Here is a 21389-nt window from a genome sequence, read left to right as displayed (position 1 = left end):
TATTCGTCCAAGGGGTCGATTGGGTGTTCCAAGAAGGCATCTTAGGGAACAAGCAAGGGGAATAGAGGCACATTTCAGACCAATCATTACTCAAAACCCTTCACCGGTGGTTATCCCTCACAACAACCAAGGGAGAACTTTTGAAGTAAGAACAAACTCGTTGCAAAGTTTACCGAAGTACAAAGGGTTAGCAACGGAGGAGCCGTATTTCCATTTAGAGGCCTATGACTCAATTTGCAACACTTTTGGGAGTCAAGGTTTTTCGGCCGATGAAGTCAAGTTAGTCTTATTTCAGTTTTCTTTGGAGGATAAGGCAAAGAAGTGGTTCTACACTTTGCCTTCGGCATCAATATATACATGGGGGGAGATGCAACAAACCTTTTTGGATGAATTCTACACCGCCCAAAAGACCAATGATGCGCGGAAGGGATTGAGAAGCTTTCAACAACAACACGGTGAGATGTTTCATGAGGCGTTTGAGCGTTTTAACATGATGATTAAAAACTGCCCTCATCATGGAATTGAGTTATGGGAGTTGATGAACGCTTTTCATGAGGGGTTGAGTGCCGAAGACGCACGTGATTTAATGTCTATCACCGGAGGGACGTTTGGGACGAATTATGAGAATGAAGATTGGGAGTTTTTGGAAAGCATGGCAACTACATCAAAAAGGAAGGCCCAAGCTTCAAGAAGAGCCCGACCAACCACTAACCGACCACAAGTGCACGCCATAGATGATGGTAATGTTCAAACCACTAACCAAATATATAATGTTTGTGCTTTGTGTAATGAAATAGATCATGCGGCTGAAAACTGCCAAGGGATGTTGGAAGGGCAATACGAGGAAGTCCATGCGGTTCAAGGTCAAGGTCAAGGAGGAGGTGGTAGGAACTACAACAACATGAATTCTAATACCTACCACCCCGGATTGAGGAATCACCCGAACTTTAGATATGGGAACCCGTCAAATCAAGCGAACCCAAATTTTCAAGGTAGCCAAGGTAATTTTGGTTCACGGCCATCTTACAATAACCAAGGTGGGTACCGAGGCGGGAATAACCAAGGGTATCAAAAACAATACCAAACGGGTCAAGAACAAGGGGGGCTTTCGGGTGGAAACGAGGTGATGGAGATGCTAAAGAGCATGCAAATGGAGATGCAAAAACGGAACCAACTAGACGAAGTGCGAATGCAAAAAGATGAGGTTCGTGATAAAAGCATCCGATCACTAACAACCCAAATGGGTCAATTAGCAACCGATGTGGCGGAATTGAAGAAAGGTAAGGGTCAACTTCCAAGCGACACTAAGGTAAACCCTTCACATGGTTCGTCACGAGGTAACGTTAATATCAATCATGTTAGTGTTTTACGAAGTGGGAAAGAGTTTAAGGTCAATTTGTCACCCGAATTGGTCGAGGGGGTGGTTGAGGACATCACGGGAATGGAAAGTGATGATGAACTTTCACCGGTTAAATCAAAAGAACCAATTATTAAAAAACCGGGTTTGGGTGAAAGTGAAAAGAATGAAAAAGTTGAGGGTGAACCGAGTCAAGTTCCATTTCCATCGGCCCTACTTGACCCGGGAAAGAAAAATTTTATTGTGTCAAGAGGTCCTCAAAAGGAGGAGATGTGGGATATGTTCAAACAAGTTAAAATAAATCTCCCACTCCTTGATGCAATAAAACAAGTCCCCGCTTATGCAAAATTCTTAAAAGAATTATGTACACAAAAAAGGCAAAACAAGAAAAAAGTGCCTAAGCGGGTGGATTTAACCGGGCAAGTGAGTGCGGTGTTGAATGGGGAGCTTCCTCCTAAGCTCCAAGATCCGGGCACGCCATTGATTAATGTGCAAGTGGGTAATTTTCAAATGGCTAAGGCGTTGCTAGATCTCGGACCCGGAGTTAGCATTTTACCTGGGGGCTTATACGACCAATATGACTTTGGTCCATTAGCAAGGGTGGAGACGACGGTTGTTTTGGTCGATTTGTCTCATAAGTTGCCTCGGGGTATGGTTCAAAATGTTATTGTAAAAATTGATGAGTTTTATTACCCGGTGGATTTCTTAGTGTTGGATTACTCATCGGCGGACCCTAAACAACAACAAAACATAATTTTGGTTCGGCCATTTTTAAGCACCGCACATGCTATTATCGATTGTAGATTTGGTACAGTTGATATGGCATTTGGAAACAGAAAAATGCGTTTGAATGTTTTTACTAACAATTCTAATGCTAACGGTGTTGATGAGTGTTTCATGGCAGACATAGTAGATGGATGCAACCCGCATGAGTATGAGGAGGATGGTTTGGATATTTGCCTGTGTGACTTTTCTGAACAGGTACATGCTTATGCACTACGGGTTGAAGAGGAAGCACAAGATGTTATGGCGATGAAAGAAGGTAGACCACCATGGACCCACCAATTCGAGGGTCTACCGGTGGAAATCGATTCGGGTACAAAACCATCATTGGAGGAACCACCAAAGTTGGAGCTCAAGGACTTGCCTAGCCACTTGAAGTATGTATTTTTAGGGGATAATGACACTTTACCGGTCATTATTGCCTCTAATTTGGAATTGGCACAAGAGCAAGCATTGATGGAGGAGTTAAAAGCAAACAAGGGTGCTATTGGATGGACGATTGCCGACCTCAAAGGAATTAGTCCATCCATCGTCATGCATAAAATTATCACAACCGAAGATGCCAAACCGACACGAGAAGCTCAAAGGCGGTTGAACCCGAACCTAAGGGAGGTAGTAAAAAAGGAGGTAATTAAATGGTTGGATGCGGGAATCATCTATCCGATTTCGGATAGCGCTTGGGTGAGTCCCACCCAAGTTGTGCCTAAGAAGGCCGGCATTCAAGTAGTCAAGGATGAAAGTGGTGAACAAATTGCCACCCGACCGGTTACCGGGTGGCGGGTGTGTATTGACTACCGGAAATTAAATGCCGCCACTTCTAAGGACCATTTCCCGCTACCTTTTATTGACCAAATTATTGAAAAATTGTCGGGTCAAAAATATTATTGCTTCTTAGATGGGTATTCGGGTTATAATCAAATTGCCATACACCCGGATGACCAACACAAGACCACCTTCACATGTCCATATGGCACCTTTGCCTTTAGGCGAATGCCATTTGGTTTGTGTAATGCTCCGGCAACTTTTCAACGATGTATGATGAGTATTTTCTCGGACATGGTTGGAGAGTCGCTCGAAGTATTCATGGATGACTTCTCCATTTTTGGCACTACTTTTGATGCTTGTCTCAACGAATTGCAAAAGGTTTTGAAAAGGTGCGTTGAGAAAAATTTAGTGCTAAGTTGGGAGAAAAGTCATTTCATGGTGCAAGAGGGCATTGTGTTGGGACATGTGATTTCTGAAAGAGGGATGGAGGTGGATAAGGCAAAGATACGGGTAATATCATCTTTGCCACCTCCTAAAAATGTTAAGGGTGTACGGTCATTCTTGGGACACGCGGGTTTTTATCGACGTTTCATTAAGGGTTTTAGTGTTATCACCAAACCCTTATGCAATTTGTTATTAAAAGATGTCCCGTTTGATTTTACTAACGAGTGTATGCAAGCTTTCACTGTTTTGAAGGAACACTTGGTCAAGGCGCCTATCTTGCAACCACCCGATTGGTCAAAGCCGTTCGAGATAATGTGTGATGCAAGTGATACCACTATTGGTGCAGTTTTGGGTCAACGGGTTGACAAGAAGCCGGTGGTTATTTATTATGCAAGCAAAACTTTATCCGAAGCGCAACTTAACTACACCACAACTGAGAAGGAATTACTAGCGGTGGTGTATGCTTTGGATAAATTTCGCTCGTATATTTGGGGAAGCAAGGTAGTGGTTTATTCGGATCATAGTGCGGTTCGGTATTTAATGGAGAAAAAGGATGCGAAGCCGCGTTTGATTCGGTGGGTCTTATTGTTACAAGAGTTTGATCTAGAGATCCGAGACAAGAAGGGAAGTGAGAATGTAGTTGCGGATCATTTGTCTAGGATTCCGGTGGAGGGGACCGATGATGTAAGTGAAATCAATGAAAGTTTCCCCGATGAGCAACTCTTAGCCGTTTCCACTTTCGTTGCACCGTGGTACGCTCATTATGTCAACTATTTAGCCACGGGTGCCATTCCAACTCATTGGACCAAAAAGCGTCGACAACAATTCATGGTCCAAGTGAGGCAATACATTTGGGATGAGCCGGATCTTTTCAAGATCGGACCGGATCAAGTCATACGGAGGTGTGTGCCCGAGACGGAAGTGTTAGAAATCTTAACTCATGCTCATTCGTCCGCTTGCGGGGGTCATTTTAGTGGGCATAAAACCGGCTATCGGGTACTTTCTTGTGGGTTTTATTGGCCCACTATCTTCAAGGATGCAATTGAGTTCGCCCGGAATTGTGTAAATTGCCAAAAGATGGGTAGCATATCGAAGAGGGATGAGATGCCGCTACAACCAATCTTGGTTGTAGAGATATTTGATGTATGGGGAATAGATTTTATGGGTCCGTTTCCGAATTCGAATGGCTTCCTTTATATTCTTGTGGCGGTGGATTATGTCTCGAAGTGGATTGAGGCTATTGCAACACGAACAAACGACCATTCGGTTGTTTGTAAATTTGTTCAATCCAACATCTTCTCTCGCTTTGGAATCCCGCGGGTTATTATAAGCGATGGTGGTTCACATTTCAAGAACTTTAACTTCAGAAAATTATTGAAGAGGTATAGCGTGAACCACCGAGTCGCCACACCTTACCATCCGCAAACGAGTGGACAAGTTGAAGTGTCCAACCGTCAAATCAAGGAGATCCTCATGAAGACGGTAAGAACGGATAGAAAGGATTGGTCAAGCAAGTTGGATGATGCTTTGTGGGCATACCGTACGGCCTACAAGACTCCGATTGGCACAACACCTTACCGGATGGTGTATGGTAAGGGTTGTCATTTGCCAATGGAGTTGGCGCATCGGGCGCATTGGGCGATCAAGACAGTCAATGCGGATTACGACGAGGCGGGTAAGTTGAGAAAGTTACAATTGAGCGAGATAGAAGAGATTCGAGATGAGGCGTACGAATGTGCATCGGCTTATAAGGATAAGCTAAAGAAAGTGCATGATGCAAAGTTGCGCAAGAAAACGTTCGAAGTAGGGCAGAAGGTGTGGTTGTACAACTCACGACTGAAAATGTTCGCGGGCAAACTTAAAAGCAAATGGATGGGTCCGTATGTTATTCGAAGAGTTGGGCGATTTGGTGACGTGGACATCCAAGATGAGCAAACGTTGAAACAACAAACGGTGAACGGTCACCGCTTGAAGCCGTATTTGGAAGGAAATGACATCAACAACTTGGAGCTTGACAAAGCGGGCTACATCTTACGCCCGGTGGAGGAGGAACAACCATGAGAGGCCCAGGTTTGGTGGTAGTGTACATAGTAGTTTTGTTTTGTCTTGTTTTGTATATTTGCACAATTGCCATAGTTCCTCGAAGTCCGTGTTCGAAACAAGTGTGGGGATGTTCGGGTCACGAATTGCTCTTACATTGTGTTGAGGACAACACGGGATTTTTGAGGGGGTAGGGTAATTTTTACAAGTTTTTGAAAAATTAAAAAACATAAAAAAATCGAAAAACTTAAAAAAATCTAAAAAAAATTGTCACATAGAACCTCAATTTTTAGCGAAAAAAAGATGCCCAGCGTGTACCGTAATTTACGGTACAGCCGTAAATTACGGTGGTCATTATCATTTTTTGGGACTTTTATGGTGAAAACCTCCTGAGTTACGGCAAGGGATTGACATTCAGTGATTACCGTAATTTACGGTAATACCGTAATTTACGGTGGTCATTGAAAATTGTTGGGTTTTACGGTAGATCTCTACTGTATTACGGTGCAAGAATGGACATTCAGGTCTCACCGTAATTTACGGTGAGACCGTAAATTACGGTACGCAACTTTCTTGTTTCCGTCGTTTGGGGTCCGCACACACATAAAAAAATATATAATAAACTCTAATACAATCAAGCCTGGTCACGAGAATAAACCCTATCCACCCATTCACTTTTCACTTTTCCACCATCTTCCTCTTCTCTAAGAACCCACAACCTCCATTGTTCTTCCACCTTCCTTCTCTCATAAAACCTTCAATTCCTGTCCAAATCAAGGGGAATCTTGGTCTAAATTGGCTAATTTTTCACAAGCTTTGTGATTGTGAGGAGAGATTTCAGAGAAAACACAATTTTGGGGTCGAAATTTGAAACCCTAGTTTGAGATAATTTGGGGGTTTTGGGATTTTTGGTTTCACAAGCACTCCTCCATCTTTAAACAAGGTATGAACACTTACTTTGCTATATTATGGTGATACATTGTGAAGAACAAGGTGATTTAGGTTATGTGTTCTTGCCCACTTGCTTGTTGTTAAGATATGAGTATGAAAGTGATTATTGAACATGGTTGATGGTTGTAGATGTAGGATTTGTGGTTAAAGTAGTGAACTTTTGGGATGCTCTACATTGTAGAGACACCATGCCCAATTTTTGAAAAATTCTTGATATATTTTTGGTTCACTAATATCTACAACCATGATAACAAGCAAGTGTGGGGAGGATTTTGAAAATAGGGTTTAATTTGGTGTTTGTTTGTGTTGTTTGCTTCATGTGTGTAGGAAATGGCAAGGACCAAGGAAAAAGCGGGTTCAAGTTCATCTTCATCAAAGGGCAAGGGCAAGCAAAAGGAGCAACCATCAAAGAAGAGGCAATATATGGGTAGGGTTAGTGAAAGCGAAAGTGAAGGCGAAGAAGAACAGATGGAGTTAGACCCGAGTGATAAGCCGGTGTGGAATTCGGGGTCGTTGGATGATCAAACCGAAATTTGGCAGCCAACACTTTACAACGATTGTATGAACAAATTGAAAAACAAGGCTGCCGCATTTATTTGTGAAAAAGAGGTTGATGAACCCCAGTTTGGCCAGTTCGGGGTGTTTGCTAAGTTTCGTGCTTTGGGCTGGGAAGGAGCGCTCAAGTGTTTTGACAAAGATAAGAGCAATCTGTTTATGACTGAGATTCAGGAGTGGATGGCAACACTTAAATGTCACAACTTCCACAAGCCATCACAAATGAAGTTGATCGGGATGGTACATGGGGTGCCAGTTGAGATGTCATTCGACACGTTGAAGAAGTTGGGAAAGTATGACAGTCTCCCGGCTAAGGAGTACATGATTCCCACGCTTGATGATTTATTGCTCAAACCAGAGAAGCACGTGAGATGGAACGACATGTTAGCGGATTTGTTTTTGCCCGGTAGGTACAGTGGTGTGTTATACCGGAAGAATTTGAAGATAGAAGCCAAACTGTTGCATACAATCTGCTTGCTTAATGTTATTCCAAGAAGAGGCGATAAAGAACAGGTGAGGTTTCCAGAGATACCTGTTCTGTATTCATTGATGCATGGGTCCCCACGCTTTCCAATACGCTACCTGATTATGCACCATTTGTGGATATGCCGGAACAAATACGGGAGAGACATCGTCCCGTACTGTCGCATCATAACGGGTCTAATGAAACAGCAGAAGGCACTCACATCTGAAGACCGAGGTTTAACGAAAAGGCACCAGCCTTTTACTTTGGATAGGTTGGGAAACGTTTGGACGTATACTCAGTCTGAACGTTATCACAAGCTGAAATCGGAGGGTCAACGGTGGAGGGCACTGAAATTGGGTGCAAGGGAGTTGTTACCGGGAGAGCCGGATGAGCCGGAAAGCGATGAAGAGTTGGTTCCTAGTGGGGACGAGGACTATGCGGACGAGCCGCAGGGTGGTGCAAATGTTGGTTTTGGGGTTTTTGGTGGTGGTCATGGTGGTACGTTCTACGACTACGCGCAGCAACCGTATGAGCCGGGGTGGGCTTATAGTGGTTCAATGCAAGAGGTGATCGAGAGCCAACGCCCTCCGGCGTCCATTTTTGATACTTGGTCGGGGCCGGAGAGGACGTTGTATGATCAAAACACGAGGAATAGTGCAAGCATAGAGCGGTCGTTAAAACATAGCTTCGATCGCAATGAGTCATGGAACCGTACCCACTCATACTCTCGAGAGGTGGATGCTAATAACAGATATCATGATGATCAAATGAGGCGGATGCATGCGGATTGGCATGCCGGAAGGTCGGTGGTTGAGGATCCACAACACGTGGACTATGCCTCACTGCCGCCTTATGATGGTAGTATTTCATATCCGACCCCACCACTCCACCATTCTCAGTGGCTTGACCCAAGGCGACAGGAGGGACCACAACAACAAGAGGGAAGCAGTAGCGGCGCATGCGGGTTTGGGGAGTGGAATGATATGATGTCATCCATCTTTGGGCCTCCAGGACCGCGCTACTATTGATCAGGTGGTATTCTCTCTTGTGTATAGTTTGTACATATTTGTTGATTTTATGTTAGTTATGGTTAGGAGGATGGGTGGTGTTTGATCGTATGGTTGATTGTAGGGTTGGTGTTGGTTGGTGGTGTCGTGTTTAAAAAAAAGAAAAACATATAAAAAAATATAAAATAAAAAAATACAAAAAGAAATTTGGGGTTGAGAAAAGAAGCTTTTGTGGATGTTGAGTGGGTTAGTGATCAAAGCCTCCCAAAGCCATACATTGGGGTCAATGTATCCCAAGTGTGGGGATGGGGGGAATTTTTTTGAAGATTTTTGAAAAATTTTAGGCCAAGCAAAATAATGTGAAATCTTGACGCCCTAATTTATCCCCAAGTTAATGCACCGGCAACCCTTATTACCCTTTTCATTCTTGGTGAGAGTTGTAGCCACACGTGTACATAAATAATGATTGTCTTTAATGAGAGTGGCTACGGGTGGGGGTGCGTTAGAACTTGTGCTTGAATGCGATTTGAATCCTTAGTTAGACATGAATGTAGAAAGGATAAGGGCATTAGGTAGCCTCGTCGTTGGTGTGAGCGAGTGTGGGATTTGGGGGGTTGGACCTCATAAGTTATATATATGAGCATGGTAGTGAGAGGGGCGGGGGTTTGGTCATTTAGTTGCCCATTTTGTGCCTTTAAAGCTTATCATTTATTCCCCCTAGCTACTTACTTGAAAATCTACCCAAATTTGACCCGGTCTTATAGTATTAGTGATAGAATTAGTAGTTTTGTGAGTTTGAAGTAGTTTTGGTTAATGTGTTATCGTATGATTGAAAAAAAAAAAAGAAAGAAAGAAAAAAAAAAGGAAAAGCAATGAAAAAAAAAAAGAGTTTCATTGTCTTGTATATAGTAGTGCATATTTGTTAGTTGGTTTTTGTGTTTGTAATAAAAAGACCGGGTCGAATTTTCGTTACTCATATATATTCCATTTCCTACCCTATACACCTAGCCACGTTACAACCTTGAAGTCCCTTTGATTTACGTTCATGTTTGACCCATTTTAGGAGAATGATCGATTCAGGTACAAGCTTATGATTGTGCATCCACCCGTTTGCCTAGTGTGTGTCTAGGTTATCTTTGCTAGTGTCACTTGTAGCCGAGAAGAGAGAATTTGTGAGGGGTGCATTGCTTGGGTGTTAAAAAGGGGTTGGTAAAGAAATTGCATGTTTTGTTTGGTTTGGTTTGATCGCTTGCTTTGAAATCATGTTGATGAGTTGCTTGGGACAAGCAACGGTTAAGTGTGGGGATGTGACGGGTGGTCCTTTGGACAACCCTTAAGCATGTTAAAAGATGAAATAATCTTCCATTTAGCCGTGTAATTATCTTGAATTAGATAACTACGATGCTTATGTTTCAGGTACGATTTAGGAGCTAAAAGATAGATCAAAAGCAGTTTTTGGAGGCTTTGGTGGAAAACGGGTCGAGAGGAGAACAAAAGAATAACAAAGAAGCTAAAGCAGCCGAGTACCGTAAATTACGGTTCTACCGTAATTTACGGTAGACCATTTTCCATTTTATTTCCCACCGTAACACAGACTATTGGTGCCGTAACAAATTGATGTCCACCGTAAATTACGGTGGAGCCGTAATTTACGGTGGAGCCTGCGAGAAAAAAAATGTAACTGCCACTATGTAATCGGTTTTTGAGTGTCTTTTGGTATTATCTCATCATTGGACGGTTCTTGGACACCTTGGGGACGAATTTTGGCTTGTGGCTTGTTTTGTGAACAATTTCAATCATTCGGTTTGTGCTTTTGATTTGTATGAACAATAGTTTGATGTTGATGATGATTCACCGAGCCATGTCTGGCTAAACTCTTCGGTGATCATCCTAGGTGAATGTTTCTGAAACTTTTGTGTGTTTAATTTCTGCATTTCTAGAATGATATCTTGCGTTGCTTGAATGTCATGGTGTATGTTTGATTGTTTGTAGTTTGTTAATCAATATTGCAATTTCTAGTCTTAATCGTACGTTCTTGGTGCCGTTGGCAACCGAGATATCACGGGAAGGGTTAGGGTTGGTTATTGATTAATAGATCATCGGGAAACAACCTCGCGTTATCTAATCCGAGTACTTTGTTCCCTTTTATCACTTCAATCATATATACACGAGTTATGTCTATGTAACTCTTTCTAGTGAAATTGCACACAACTGTTTAAAGAAACTGAAACCTAGGGTGATCATTGTTCTCTCCTAATTGTTTACAACCAACTTTGATTTGATTTAGTTCTTAATTTAGTTTTCTAAAACAACAATCCACGATCTTGAATTTTAATTTTCTGCAATTTAGTTTAATAATTAGTTTAAGTGCAAAGCTATATAATCGACACATCTTCCACATACTCCCTGAGTTCGATACCCTACTACCACTAACTACAGTTGTTTAGGGATTAAATTTGCGTGACCCACGACATCACGTCAATAACGGTCTACTAAGTACGTCTATATAAGAAATAAGAATAGGAAGACAGTTTAACAGACTTGATTGTCAGCAAGGTTCGTATAAGAGGACAAGGAATAATGGAGAATAATTAGAGTATAAGAGTGAACGATTTAATCTTAATGAATGCAAGTATAAGATTGGCATAAGTATTGGATAGACGAAAGTAGCGTGCTAAGAATGAAGTCTCATCGTGGATAATCGGATATAATGCGTTTGTGAGTTGTTTAAAGTTTGAATTGGGTCTAGGAGGTCTGTAAAACACTGAATTTCTCATGGCACGTTTTACGAAAGTTTGGTAACATGGTGGAAACACTTATATATATGAAGTACCAGTGGCGTATCCACCATGTTTTGGCCATGTTACGTCCGTTTCGTTATTCGTGTCATGTTACGTTCCGTGTTTTACCATACACAATAGTACACTCTATGGTTCTCATACGCCTATCACTATAATCCCGTGTGCACCCGTGATTATATTGATCGTCGCATGATCCGCATAGCTTGTACTACTCGTGTATGAATCAGGGTATACAAAAATAAAAAAAAATTTAAGAATGTGTACGTGTAAGAATGTAGTATGTAAGCAAGTCCATGCTTAAGTATGTATGGGACCCACGTAAGCAAATCACTCGGATTACGCTCGCGTACTGGTATGAATGTATGGATCATGAGTTTAAGTATGAATATGCATGTATGTATGGGCATAAACATAAACCGTGTAAGTAGTATGTGGATAAGTATAATCATAAAACGTATGAAAAAAATGAGTATAAATGCGAGTACAACATGAGTATAAGCGTAAACACAAGGCGTATGAGTATAAATACAAGTATCAGTGTGAACATAAGATGTATGAGCATAGATATGAATATGAATATAGGTGTAAAACATGAAGGTTAAGTATGAATAAAATATATGTGTATGAATATAAGTGTAACAAAGTTGTGTAAGTGCAAATGGAAACATAAAGCGTATGAATATGAATATGAATACGAATGTAGTATAGACATGAATGTAAGGACAACGTAAGTGTATAATTGTGAGTGTATTTATTAACGTAAAACGTACGAATTTTGAATCGTGAGTATAACATAAATGTGTAAGTGTGAACATAAGCATGGATGTAGAAAATAATGATTTTGTTTATAGTATAAATCGAAATACACGAGTTTATGTGCGTAAAAGATCAAAAGTTTCGAGTATGAAAGAAAAAGTGAACGAGTGACACGCGTGAGATTGTTGTGAGATATTGACTAATACGTGTAAAATGGTATGCATATGTAGTTGTTTGCGTAAAACGTGAAGTTAAATAGATTGAGTTGTCATGAAATGCAGAATCTAGTTTGTGAATGTAAGGGAATATAAAACAGCTATTGGTTACGTGAAACATGCTTTGTAAAAAGAATGGAAATGCTACTACGGTTTTAAAAGAGATTACATAACTTGAAAATTTGTCGGTCCTTATGAAGTTTCCTTGCCCACGTGTTTTGAAGTTAATTGACGTATCGAGTGAGGTTTTGAAAAGTTCTAGAGATTAATAAGTTTGCACCGTTTTAAGTAACTTTGTATTAGAAAGTTTCGAAGTTTACGGATTTTTGTAAAAAGTTGATCCTTTAGAAAAAGGAATTTGGTATATGGACTTTGTGTTTGCTGAAAAAGCGTCTTTTAATAAAATGTTTTATTGCTTTTGAAAGAAGTTTTTGTAAATGTTGAATAATATTGTAATATTTTATAAGTGTTTCAATAGTTATGTTGAATACAAAATTTTGTGAGCAATGGTTTTGTTGGACCGATTAAGTTGATGAGTAGCATTTCGTGAAATTTTGAATGTCGGGGAATAAGTGTTTATGGTAAAAGCTAAGAATTTTGTGTGTGCGAGTGATGTGAAAATAAATTATAGAATAAGAGGTACGTTTAAATAAATGAAGCATTTTGAAATACATGATAAATGATTTAGGTATAAACATGATTTTGTTTACATAATATAGCCTATTAGAAGAAAGCATTGGTAACGATCACCTAGGTAAGGGAATCACCCCTAACTCGTTGGTGAGGTCGTTGTAAGGTGAGAAATAAAGCGGAGTTAATCGTCAAGGTAAGGAAATCACTCCTATCTCGATGATATGTCTCCACTCGTTACAAAAGTGTAAATAAAATTACGTGAAAATATGCATGCAAATAATGTATAATCGTATGAAAAGTAATAGCATGATGCATGCGCAAAAGTGAAATCTCGAAAAATGGTTCAAAAGTGACAAAAGATCGAAAATAATAAAGCGTAAGCTCGAATAAAACTTGGATGGTTCCAAACGGAACATTGACTAACCAAAGTGGTCGAAAGTCTTTCAAATTTGAGGAGCATGCTTTGGCCTAATAGATGAAATACTCTCGCCGACAAGTCGGTTAACGGTATTTACCCTTCCGGTTACTACATGTCCCAAATCAATTGAAATTTCGAGACTTGGTGGGATTTATGAAAATCAAGGAGTGGAACTAGTCGACAAGGTGCGGGTTTCACCCCTAACTTGGCGATTTCGGATCCCAAGTGTGGTTGGTACTCGTCGGGTCAAAAGTTAATTTTGACCCTTTGACGAGGGTCCACTAGAATTTGAAATTTGAATTTCTCCATCAAGGTGAGGATTTCACTCCTAACTTGGTAGTGAATTTCGTGTAAGAAAAGAAAAGTAGAAGGATTGAGAGTCATTCACCAAATTGTGGGTTTCACGCCTATTTTGGTGAAGTCGTCTCGTTTATGTATTATGAGTGTTTTCGGATTTAGAAATATCGAGTAAAATGCATGAGGGAAAAAGTATGTTAAAGGAATAAACAAACAAATATAAACGCACAATGAAGCATATCAAGAATAGCACATAATGAGTGGGACAATAAAACACGTATTAGCACATAATAAAGCAAGCATAACATGTCAAGTGTTAACATAAGCGGCATATATGCTTAAAAGATCAAAAGAGGATAAATAAGAGCAAATAAGGTAGCATGCAAGTAGTTTCAAGTAAAACATAAGAATAAAGCTCTAACACTATAGACTAGGTTAAAGCATTCCTACTTTTCCTAATTCCCTATAATTATGGCTCTGATACCAATCTGTCACACCCCAACCAATGGCGGAAACATCGGGATGAGACAAAGTGTGAAGATTGCTCGAGACATCATAACACCATTTGTGAGGATAATTAAATAATTCCCATTTCATTTCATAACTTTCAATTGTCAACATTACATAAACTCAAGTAACAACAACTCCAAAAGAAATACATGATAACATAGGCAAAATTGATACAACATATTAAACCTAAACGTCTATATGTGTATCTAGGCATCAACGCTACTTCTTTTCATAGCATCGTCATCATCAACCTGTAACATGTTTAAAATACAATTCAATGCAAAAGCAAAGGCGAGTATACAAGTTTGGTACGTACATAACAAAAGATAAGTTTTAAACAATTCCTCATAGCAAGCATGTGATTCAAGATAATCATTTAAATATGGCATGTGTCTAACATATCAAACCAAAAGAGACGCAACATGCTCATGACATAACCTCAAGTCTACGGGCGGGTCGTCAATCCTATAGCGCTACATATGTCACGGTTAGGCTCGTACGAAGTTAATGATAAGTTCAACACATAAGAATCACCCAAGTTTAAAGTATCAAGCCATCACGTATACAAACATGTTATAGGAATGTTCATGTGTTTAAGCAAAATGTTCATGTGTAAGTTTTTGATAAGTAAACATGTTACACCCCAAAAGTGGTAAAAGTAAAAAGGGGGAAATACGAGTATACTCTCAAATTTGCATATGCTTTCCGATTATCCAATGTGACGAAGTTGATGAGGTTAGCAGGTTGAATGTGTTTGTTTAGGGATTTAGGAAGTTAAAACACAAGAATATATGTATTCGAAAGTAATCATCTTTTAACACTAAGTACTTGTTCTTGACACTATGAAACCTCAAGGGTTAATGTTTTCATGAGTAATATACTCATTAGAATCGTAACAAGTCTTATACCTTAGATGATGTTATTCTAATATCTTGACAAATGAACACAAGTCCACCATCAAGAGTTTGAATAGTATGTATAGGTATAAGTATTATAGGTATTATTTAGTCCATTAATCAAGCATGAGGTAGAAGATTATTCTTCATTTAGGCACCTCTAGTATCATGGAAGTCATGTAGGAGGTAGGAAGACTAGTCTTCCATTTAGGTACCTCTTATGGTTCACCACTACACTTGATGTAAAAACATACAAGGAGGGTCATGAACTATGAATAATACAAGAATATAAACAACTACACTATGAGAAATCATCAAGTAATGTGGGGATTTTTATGTTGGACAACCCAAGTTAGTCCACAATCACACCTTCATCAAGCTTGAAGCTTGAACATCACTTGTGGGTCAAAAACCCTAAACAAAACAGAATATATGTGAGGTTTTAACCTCTGATTATGAATGTCTCAACCTTGTTTTTAAGCCTAACTAACCATAGAAGTGGTTATAAGCATAAGGACATAGGTTTGAGATGAGTTAGACTTAAGTTGAACAAGTTTAGTAAAGATTAGATGAAATCAAAAATAAACAGTGAACTTTGGAGCCTTTTTTCCGGAGTTCCAAGGACTTATTTACTGTGAAAAACCCATGGAATCGAAGCTAAGGTCGATCGAAGCACATAGGAAAAAGAATGGACTAAATCGGACAAGTATTGAGTGAGTTATGCTCACTTTAGTGAAGCATGCTGAATCTGTCCGAATTTCTGATGTTGCTGCGAATTTAGAGTGGTTTGGGAGTGATTAGAGAGAGTTGAGAGTATTTAGAAAAGTGAAAATGGCTTGGAAATGACTTGGTATTTATAAGAAATGAATTAGGGTTAGGTTGGTTGGCATTTAATATAAGTAGTTGGTTGATTTGTTTTAATTAAAAAAGAACTTTGGGGGCAGCCCTGTGCTCTGCGGCCGCATGGCTGTTAACAGTCAACAAGTTTCCCCCTTTTCTTTTATGACAACATAAGTTAGATGGTTATAAGATATACCATAATATGTTTTAGTTAAATAATTATATTCTATCCATTTAAATCTAATACAACGTAAGTGGTTTTAATATATATAAAAAATCAAGTGCTTCCCCAAGACTTGCGACCAGACTGTTGGCAGCATTTAACTTCCATATTTTTTTTTCTTTTATGAACTTACGTTCATATGTTATATGCTATTGTTACTTTATTATTATTATTATTATTATTATTATTATTATTATTATTATTATTATTATTATTATTAGAATTATTACTATTATTATATTACTAGAATTTAACCACGTATTTAATAGATAACGAGCAAGTATAAGTTATGAGTACTAGTATGTCAGGTATTGGTTGCGCGTATGCATTCGAGATTGGTAACACATAACCCGAGTATTGCAAGACGTATAAGCATGTATAAAAATAGAATTTCATTGCGATCGAAGTCTCAGATTTACAATGGTTTGAAACGAAATACGAAATACAAAAGGAATAAACTTCCAAAAAAAAGAAATACAAGACACGTTTTCTAGTTAAAGAAAGTTACGAAAAAGCGGGGCGTTACAGGACGGCCGGTGGTTGCGGATCCACAACATGTGGATTATGCCTCGCTACCGCCTTATGATGGTAGTGTATCATATCCGACTCCACAGCTTCACCACTCACAATGGATTGACCCGAGGCAACAAGAGGGAGCCCAACAACAACAAGGAGGAAGTAGTAGTAGCGGCTCATTTGCATTTGGAGAATGGAACGACATGATGTCTTCCATCTTTGGACCTCCGGGACCGCGCTACTATTAGTCAGGTTGTGTTTCTCCTTTGTATATTTTGTGCATATGTGTTAGTTTGTTTTGTTTTGTTTACGGTTGGGCGGTTGGGTGGTGTATGATTGTTATGTTGAGTGCGGGATGGTGCTTGTTGGTGGTGTCATGTGTTAAAAAAAAAAATAGAAAAAGAAGAAAAAAAATCATAAAATGAAAAATCCAAAAAGAAATTGGGGTTTGAGTGTAGAAGCTTTTTGTTGATGTTGAATGAATTTGAGTGATCAAAGCCTCCTAAAACCATACATTGGGCTCAATGTATCCCAAGTGTGGGGATGGGGAGAATTTTTTGAAGATTTTGAAATATTTTGAAAAATTTTAAATCAAGCGAAATATTGTGAGAATTTGAACACCCTAGAGTAACCCCAAATGGTGCACCGGCAACCCTTGATACCCTTTCGTTCTTGGTGAGAGTTGAAGCCACATTTGTATATATAAATAATGCTTATCTTTGATGAGAGTGGCTAGGGGTAGGGGTACATTAGAACTTGTGCTTGTATGCGATTTGAGTCCTTAGTTAGGCATGAATGCGAAAAGGATAAGGGCATTTAGGTAGCCTCGTTGTTGGTGTGAGCGAGTGTGGGATTTGGGGGTTGGACCTCATAAGTTATATATATGAGCATGGTAGTGAGAGGGGCGGGGGTTTGGACATTTAGTTGCCTAATTTTGTGCCTAAAAGCCTATCATTTGTTACCCCTAGCTACTTACCTAAAAATTTACCCAACTTGACCTGGTTTTATAGTGATTAGTGATTGTTTAGTAGTATGTAATGTTATTTGATGATTATGTTGAAAGTATTATGTTTGAAAAAAAAATCAAATCAGAAAAAAAAAAGAAAAAGAAAAAAAAAGGAAATGATGTTTAGTTATCTTGTATATAGTAGTTTAGTTTGGTAGTTGTTTGTTAGTTTATTTGTGTAATTAAAAGACCGGGTCAAGTTTTCGCTACTTCATATATATTCCATTTCCTACCCATACACCTAGCCACGTTACAACCTTGAAAGTCCCTTTGATTTGCATTCATGTTTGGCACTTATAGGAGAAGGATCGATTTAGGTACAAGCCTATGATTGTGCAACCACCCGTTTGCCTATTGTGTGTCTAGCTTATCTTTGCTATTGTAGCCGAGAGGAGAGATTTAGAGAGGGGTGCATTGTTTTGGGTGTTAAAAAGGGGTTAGTAAAAGGATTGCTTGTTTCTGCTTGGTTTACATTGATCACTTGTTTTGAAATTGAATTGATGAGTTGCTTGGGACAAGCAACGGTTAAGTGTGGGGATGTGACGGGTGGTCCATAGGACAACCCTTAATCATGTTAAAAGACGAATTCATCCTTCACTTAATCGCGTAATTATCTTGAATTAGATGACTACGGTTGCTTATGTTTCCGGTGCAGTTCGGGAGCTTAAAGTGGATAAAACGCAGCTTTGGACGGTTTGGAGTTGAACGGGTTGCGCGTGGAACGAAAGATAAAACAAAGAGCAAAACTCAGGTCATCACCGTAAATTACGGTCCGGTGGACATGAAATTGGCCTGATGCTTACCGTAACTCAGATAACCTGCACCGTAACCACATCATGTCCACCGTAACTTACGGTGGAGCCGTAAGTTACGGTGGAGTCTGCGGAATTTATGTAACTGCCACATTAAGTCAGTTTTGAGGGTGTCTTTTCACCTATTCTCATCATTGGACGGTTATTGGAGACACTAAGGGCGATTTGGAGTGTTTTGGCTTGGCTTGGAACAATTTCTAACATTCGGTTTGTGATTTTGATTTGTATGAACACTAAACTACTTGTTATGATGATTCACCAAGCTATGCGTGGCTAAAACTCTCGGTGATCATCTTAGGTGAAGGTTTATCTTGAACTTTTGTGTGTTTATTTCTGAATTTCTAGAATGATAACTTGCGTTGCTTGAATATCATGGTATATGCATAATTGTTTGTAGCTTGTTAATCGGTAGTGCAATTTCTAGTCTTGATCGTACGTTCTTGGTGCCGTTGGCAACCGAGATATCACGGGAGGGGTTAGGGTTGGTTATTGGTTAATTGATCATCGGGAAACAACCTCGCATTAGAATCCGAGTACTTTGTTCCCTTTTATCACTGCGATTATGTATGTATGAGTTATGTCTATGTAACTCTTTCTAGTTGAAATTTCACACAATTGCTAAAGAAAACTGAATCCTAAGATGGTCGTTGCTCTCCTATTCTGTTAAACAACCAATCTTTCTTTGCACTTAGTTATTAATTTCATTTTCTAAAACACAATCCAAATCATTGAACTTTATTTTTCTGCAAATTAGGTTAATTGTAGTTAATTCGCAAAGCTATAAAATCAACACACTTTCCACATACTCCCTGAGTTCGATACCCTTTTACCACTATCTATAGTTGTTTTTGGGAGAAAATTTGCGTGTACCTACGACAGCACGTCAACGGGTAAACAAAAATATTAATCAATGTTTATTGGTTCTATACTTTTATTTTCGTGTTCAACTCTCAACTCAAATACTGTAATCACTATGTTTACGTGACATTTATAAGAATCATCACCGCAATCACCCCATCCATCGTATATCGAGTATATCCGTTAGTTATTTTAAAGATATAAATTTTTATTAGATTCATTCAACCCGTGTAATAAACGGGGTTTTTTTAAAGATATAACATTTTTATTTTTTAGTATACAAAATTACATTTATGCAACTCGTGTAATACACAAGGTTTTTAAAAATATAACCTTTTTTTATTATGTAGTATATAAAATTAGATTTATTCAATCCATATAATACATAGGGTTTATAAAGATATAACTTTTTATTGTTTGGTATATAAAATTAGATTTATTCAATCCATATAATACTTAGGGTTTATAAAGATATAACTTTTTATTGTTTGGTATATAAAATTACATGTGCTCAACCCGTATAACACATGAGATTCTTAAAAAATGTAATGTTTTTCATTATTTAATATATAAAATTTAATTTACTCAACCCGTACAATACATGGGGTTCTTAAAAATACAATATTTATTTTATTATTTAATATATAAATTATATTTATTCAACCCATGTAATAAACGAGATTTTTAAATATATATTGTTTTATTATTTGAAATATAAAATTACATTTCTTCAACCCATGTAATAAATGGGATTTTTAAAGATATACATATATATATATATTTTTATATTATTTAATATATATAATTATATTTATTTAATCCGTGTAATACACAAAGTTTGTAAACTATATAATAGAATCATATACTATATGAAAATAGTCTGGCTGTATATTTTTTTTTTAATTGGGGAATGGATTTCCATCATAATGTGAGCCACAAGCACAAACCATTCAAATTCGGAGACCACGTGGCACGTGATCACCACCAAAGCGCATGTGGGTAGAGACCACTTGGCAAAGGTTCGAGTCTTTGTTTGATTTGTTTAGAGCTCATTCATGTGGGGTTGTGTGAGCTAAAGCTTGTGTAATTTGCAGATTTGAATGGGCTAATATAAGTTATGATCCAACGGTCTGTAAATACGGATAGTATTGGGTCAGGTTTAGGTAATTCCAACTCTAAACCCGGTTAGATAAGTTTGTCTCAAATCTGTCTTAAAACTCGTAAGGTTTCTAGCGGGTAAATATCCATCCAGTATCGCGTATACCCACATGTTACGAGTAAACCCGATAATTTAAAAAATTACCCGTTGGGTATAGTCTACCCAAAATTTATCCGGTAACTACTAATCAGTTACATCTAGTATTACCACTATACAAAAATATCAAATAACTACAATGTATACGGAATAAAAAACATATCTGTATATAAAAAAATAGATGTATCATATATAAACACATTAAGGAATATAAAAGAAATTATAGCGGATATACAATCGGGTAAGTGGGTATGCTTTATCGGGTAATCGGGTCAGGTAAATGAGTATATCACCAAATTCCAAACATGTCTCAAACCCATGAAAAAAAATAAAAACTAGTCCCGAACCTGTCCCAAATATGTCGAGTTTCAGATTTACACATCACGCATGGAGTTTGGGTTCAATTGTCATCCCTATTCATAAAAGTGTATATAAATTGAATTTTGTTTAAACTTGTATAAGATATCCTATTTTGACCAAATATGATTAAAACAAGCCTCAAAGATGCATCATCGACCTCAAAGACACATCCTCTCCTTGTGATCGACGGTTGAGAAAGAGACAATTGGTGGCCTTTTGAGGTTGGGTGTCTTAAAACAGATGTGGCGGGTCAATGGTGAAGTGGATATGAATGGGCGGGTTGATAATCCGAGTCTCATACCTAGCTATAAAACTGTCATATACCTGGCCAACACATTATGTAACACCCTAACTATCGATGTTGGTGCTAACTTACACTAAGGGTAATATTGTTAAAAAGACCATCCACATACCACTCACATATCAAAGACCATGCACATGCCACTCACATGCATATCCCACCATCTTTTTTAAACTCTCGTAACTTTTCTATACGTGATTATTTAAAAAAATAAATAAAACATGTGATATTATCTTTCTAAAATCGAGTGTTTTATTATCTTTCTAACGAGTATACTATTGCTACACTTTTGAAATTAAAAAAAGTAACATGAACTGGATGTTC

At 38.5% G+C, this 21389-nt stretch overlaps 1 protein-coding gene and 1 non-coding gene across 2 annotated transcripts; one reads left to right on the top strand and one right to left on the bottom strand.

The window, feature by feature from the left end:
- Positions 1-416: 416 nt before the first annotated feature.
- Positions 417-522, bottom strand: LOC118485252. Its single transcript, XR_004875557.1, has one exon. It is a non-coding gene; the product is annotated as a small nucleolar RNA R71 (small nucleolar RNA).
- A 4438-nt stretch (positions 523-4960) lies between these two features.
- LOC118485082 lies at positions 4961-5410 on the top strand. Its single transcript, XM_035981326.1, has one exon. The coding sequence runs from the start codon at positions 4961-4963 to the stop codon at positions 5408-5410; it is 450 nt and encodes a 149-aa protein (XP_035837219.1).
- The last annotated feature ends 15979 nt before the right edge of the window (positions 5411-21389 follow it).

Source organism: Helianthus annuus, chromosome 12, assembly GCF_002127325.2.
Source record: "Helianthus annuus cultivar XRQ/B chromosome 12, HanXRQr2.0-SUNRISE, whole genome shotgun sequence".
Classification (NCBI taxonomy): domain Eukaryota; kingdom Viridiplantae; phylum Streptophyta; class Magnoliopsida; order Asterales; family Asteraceae; genus Helianthus; species Helianthus annuus.
Note: the sequence above shows the minus strand (reverse complement) of the source record. Positions and strands in the feature narration are given on the sequence as shown.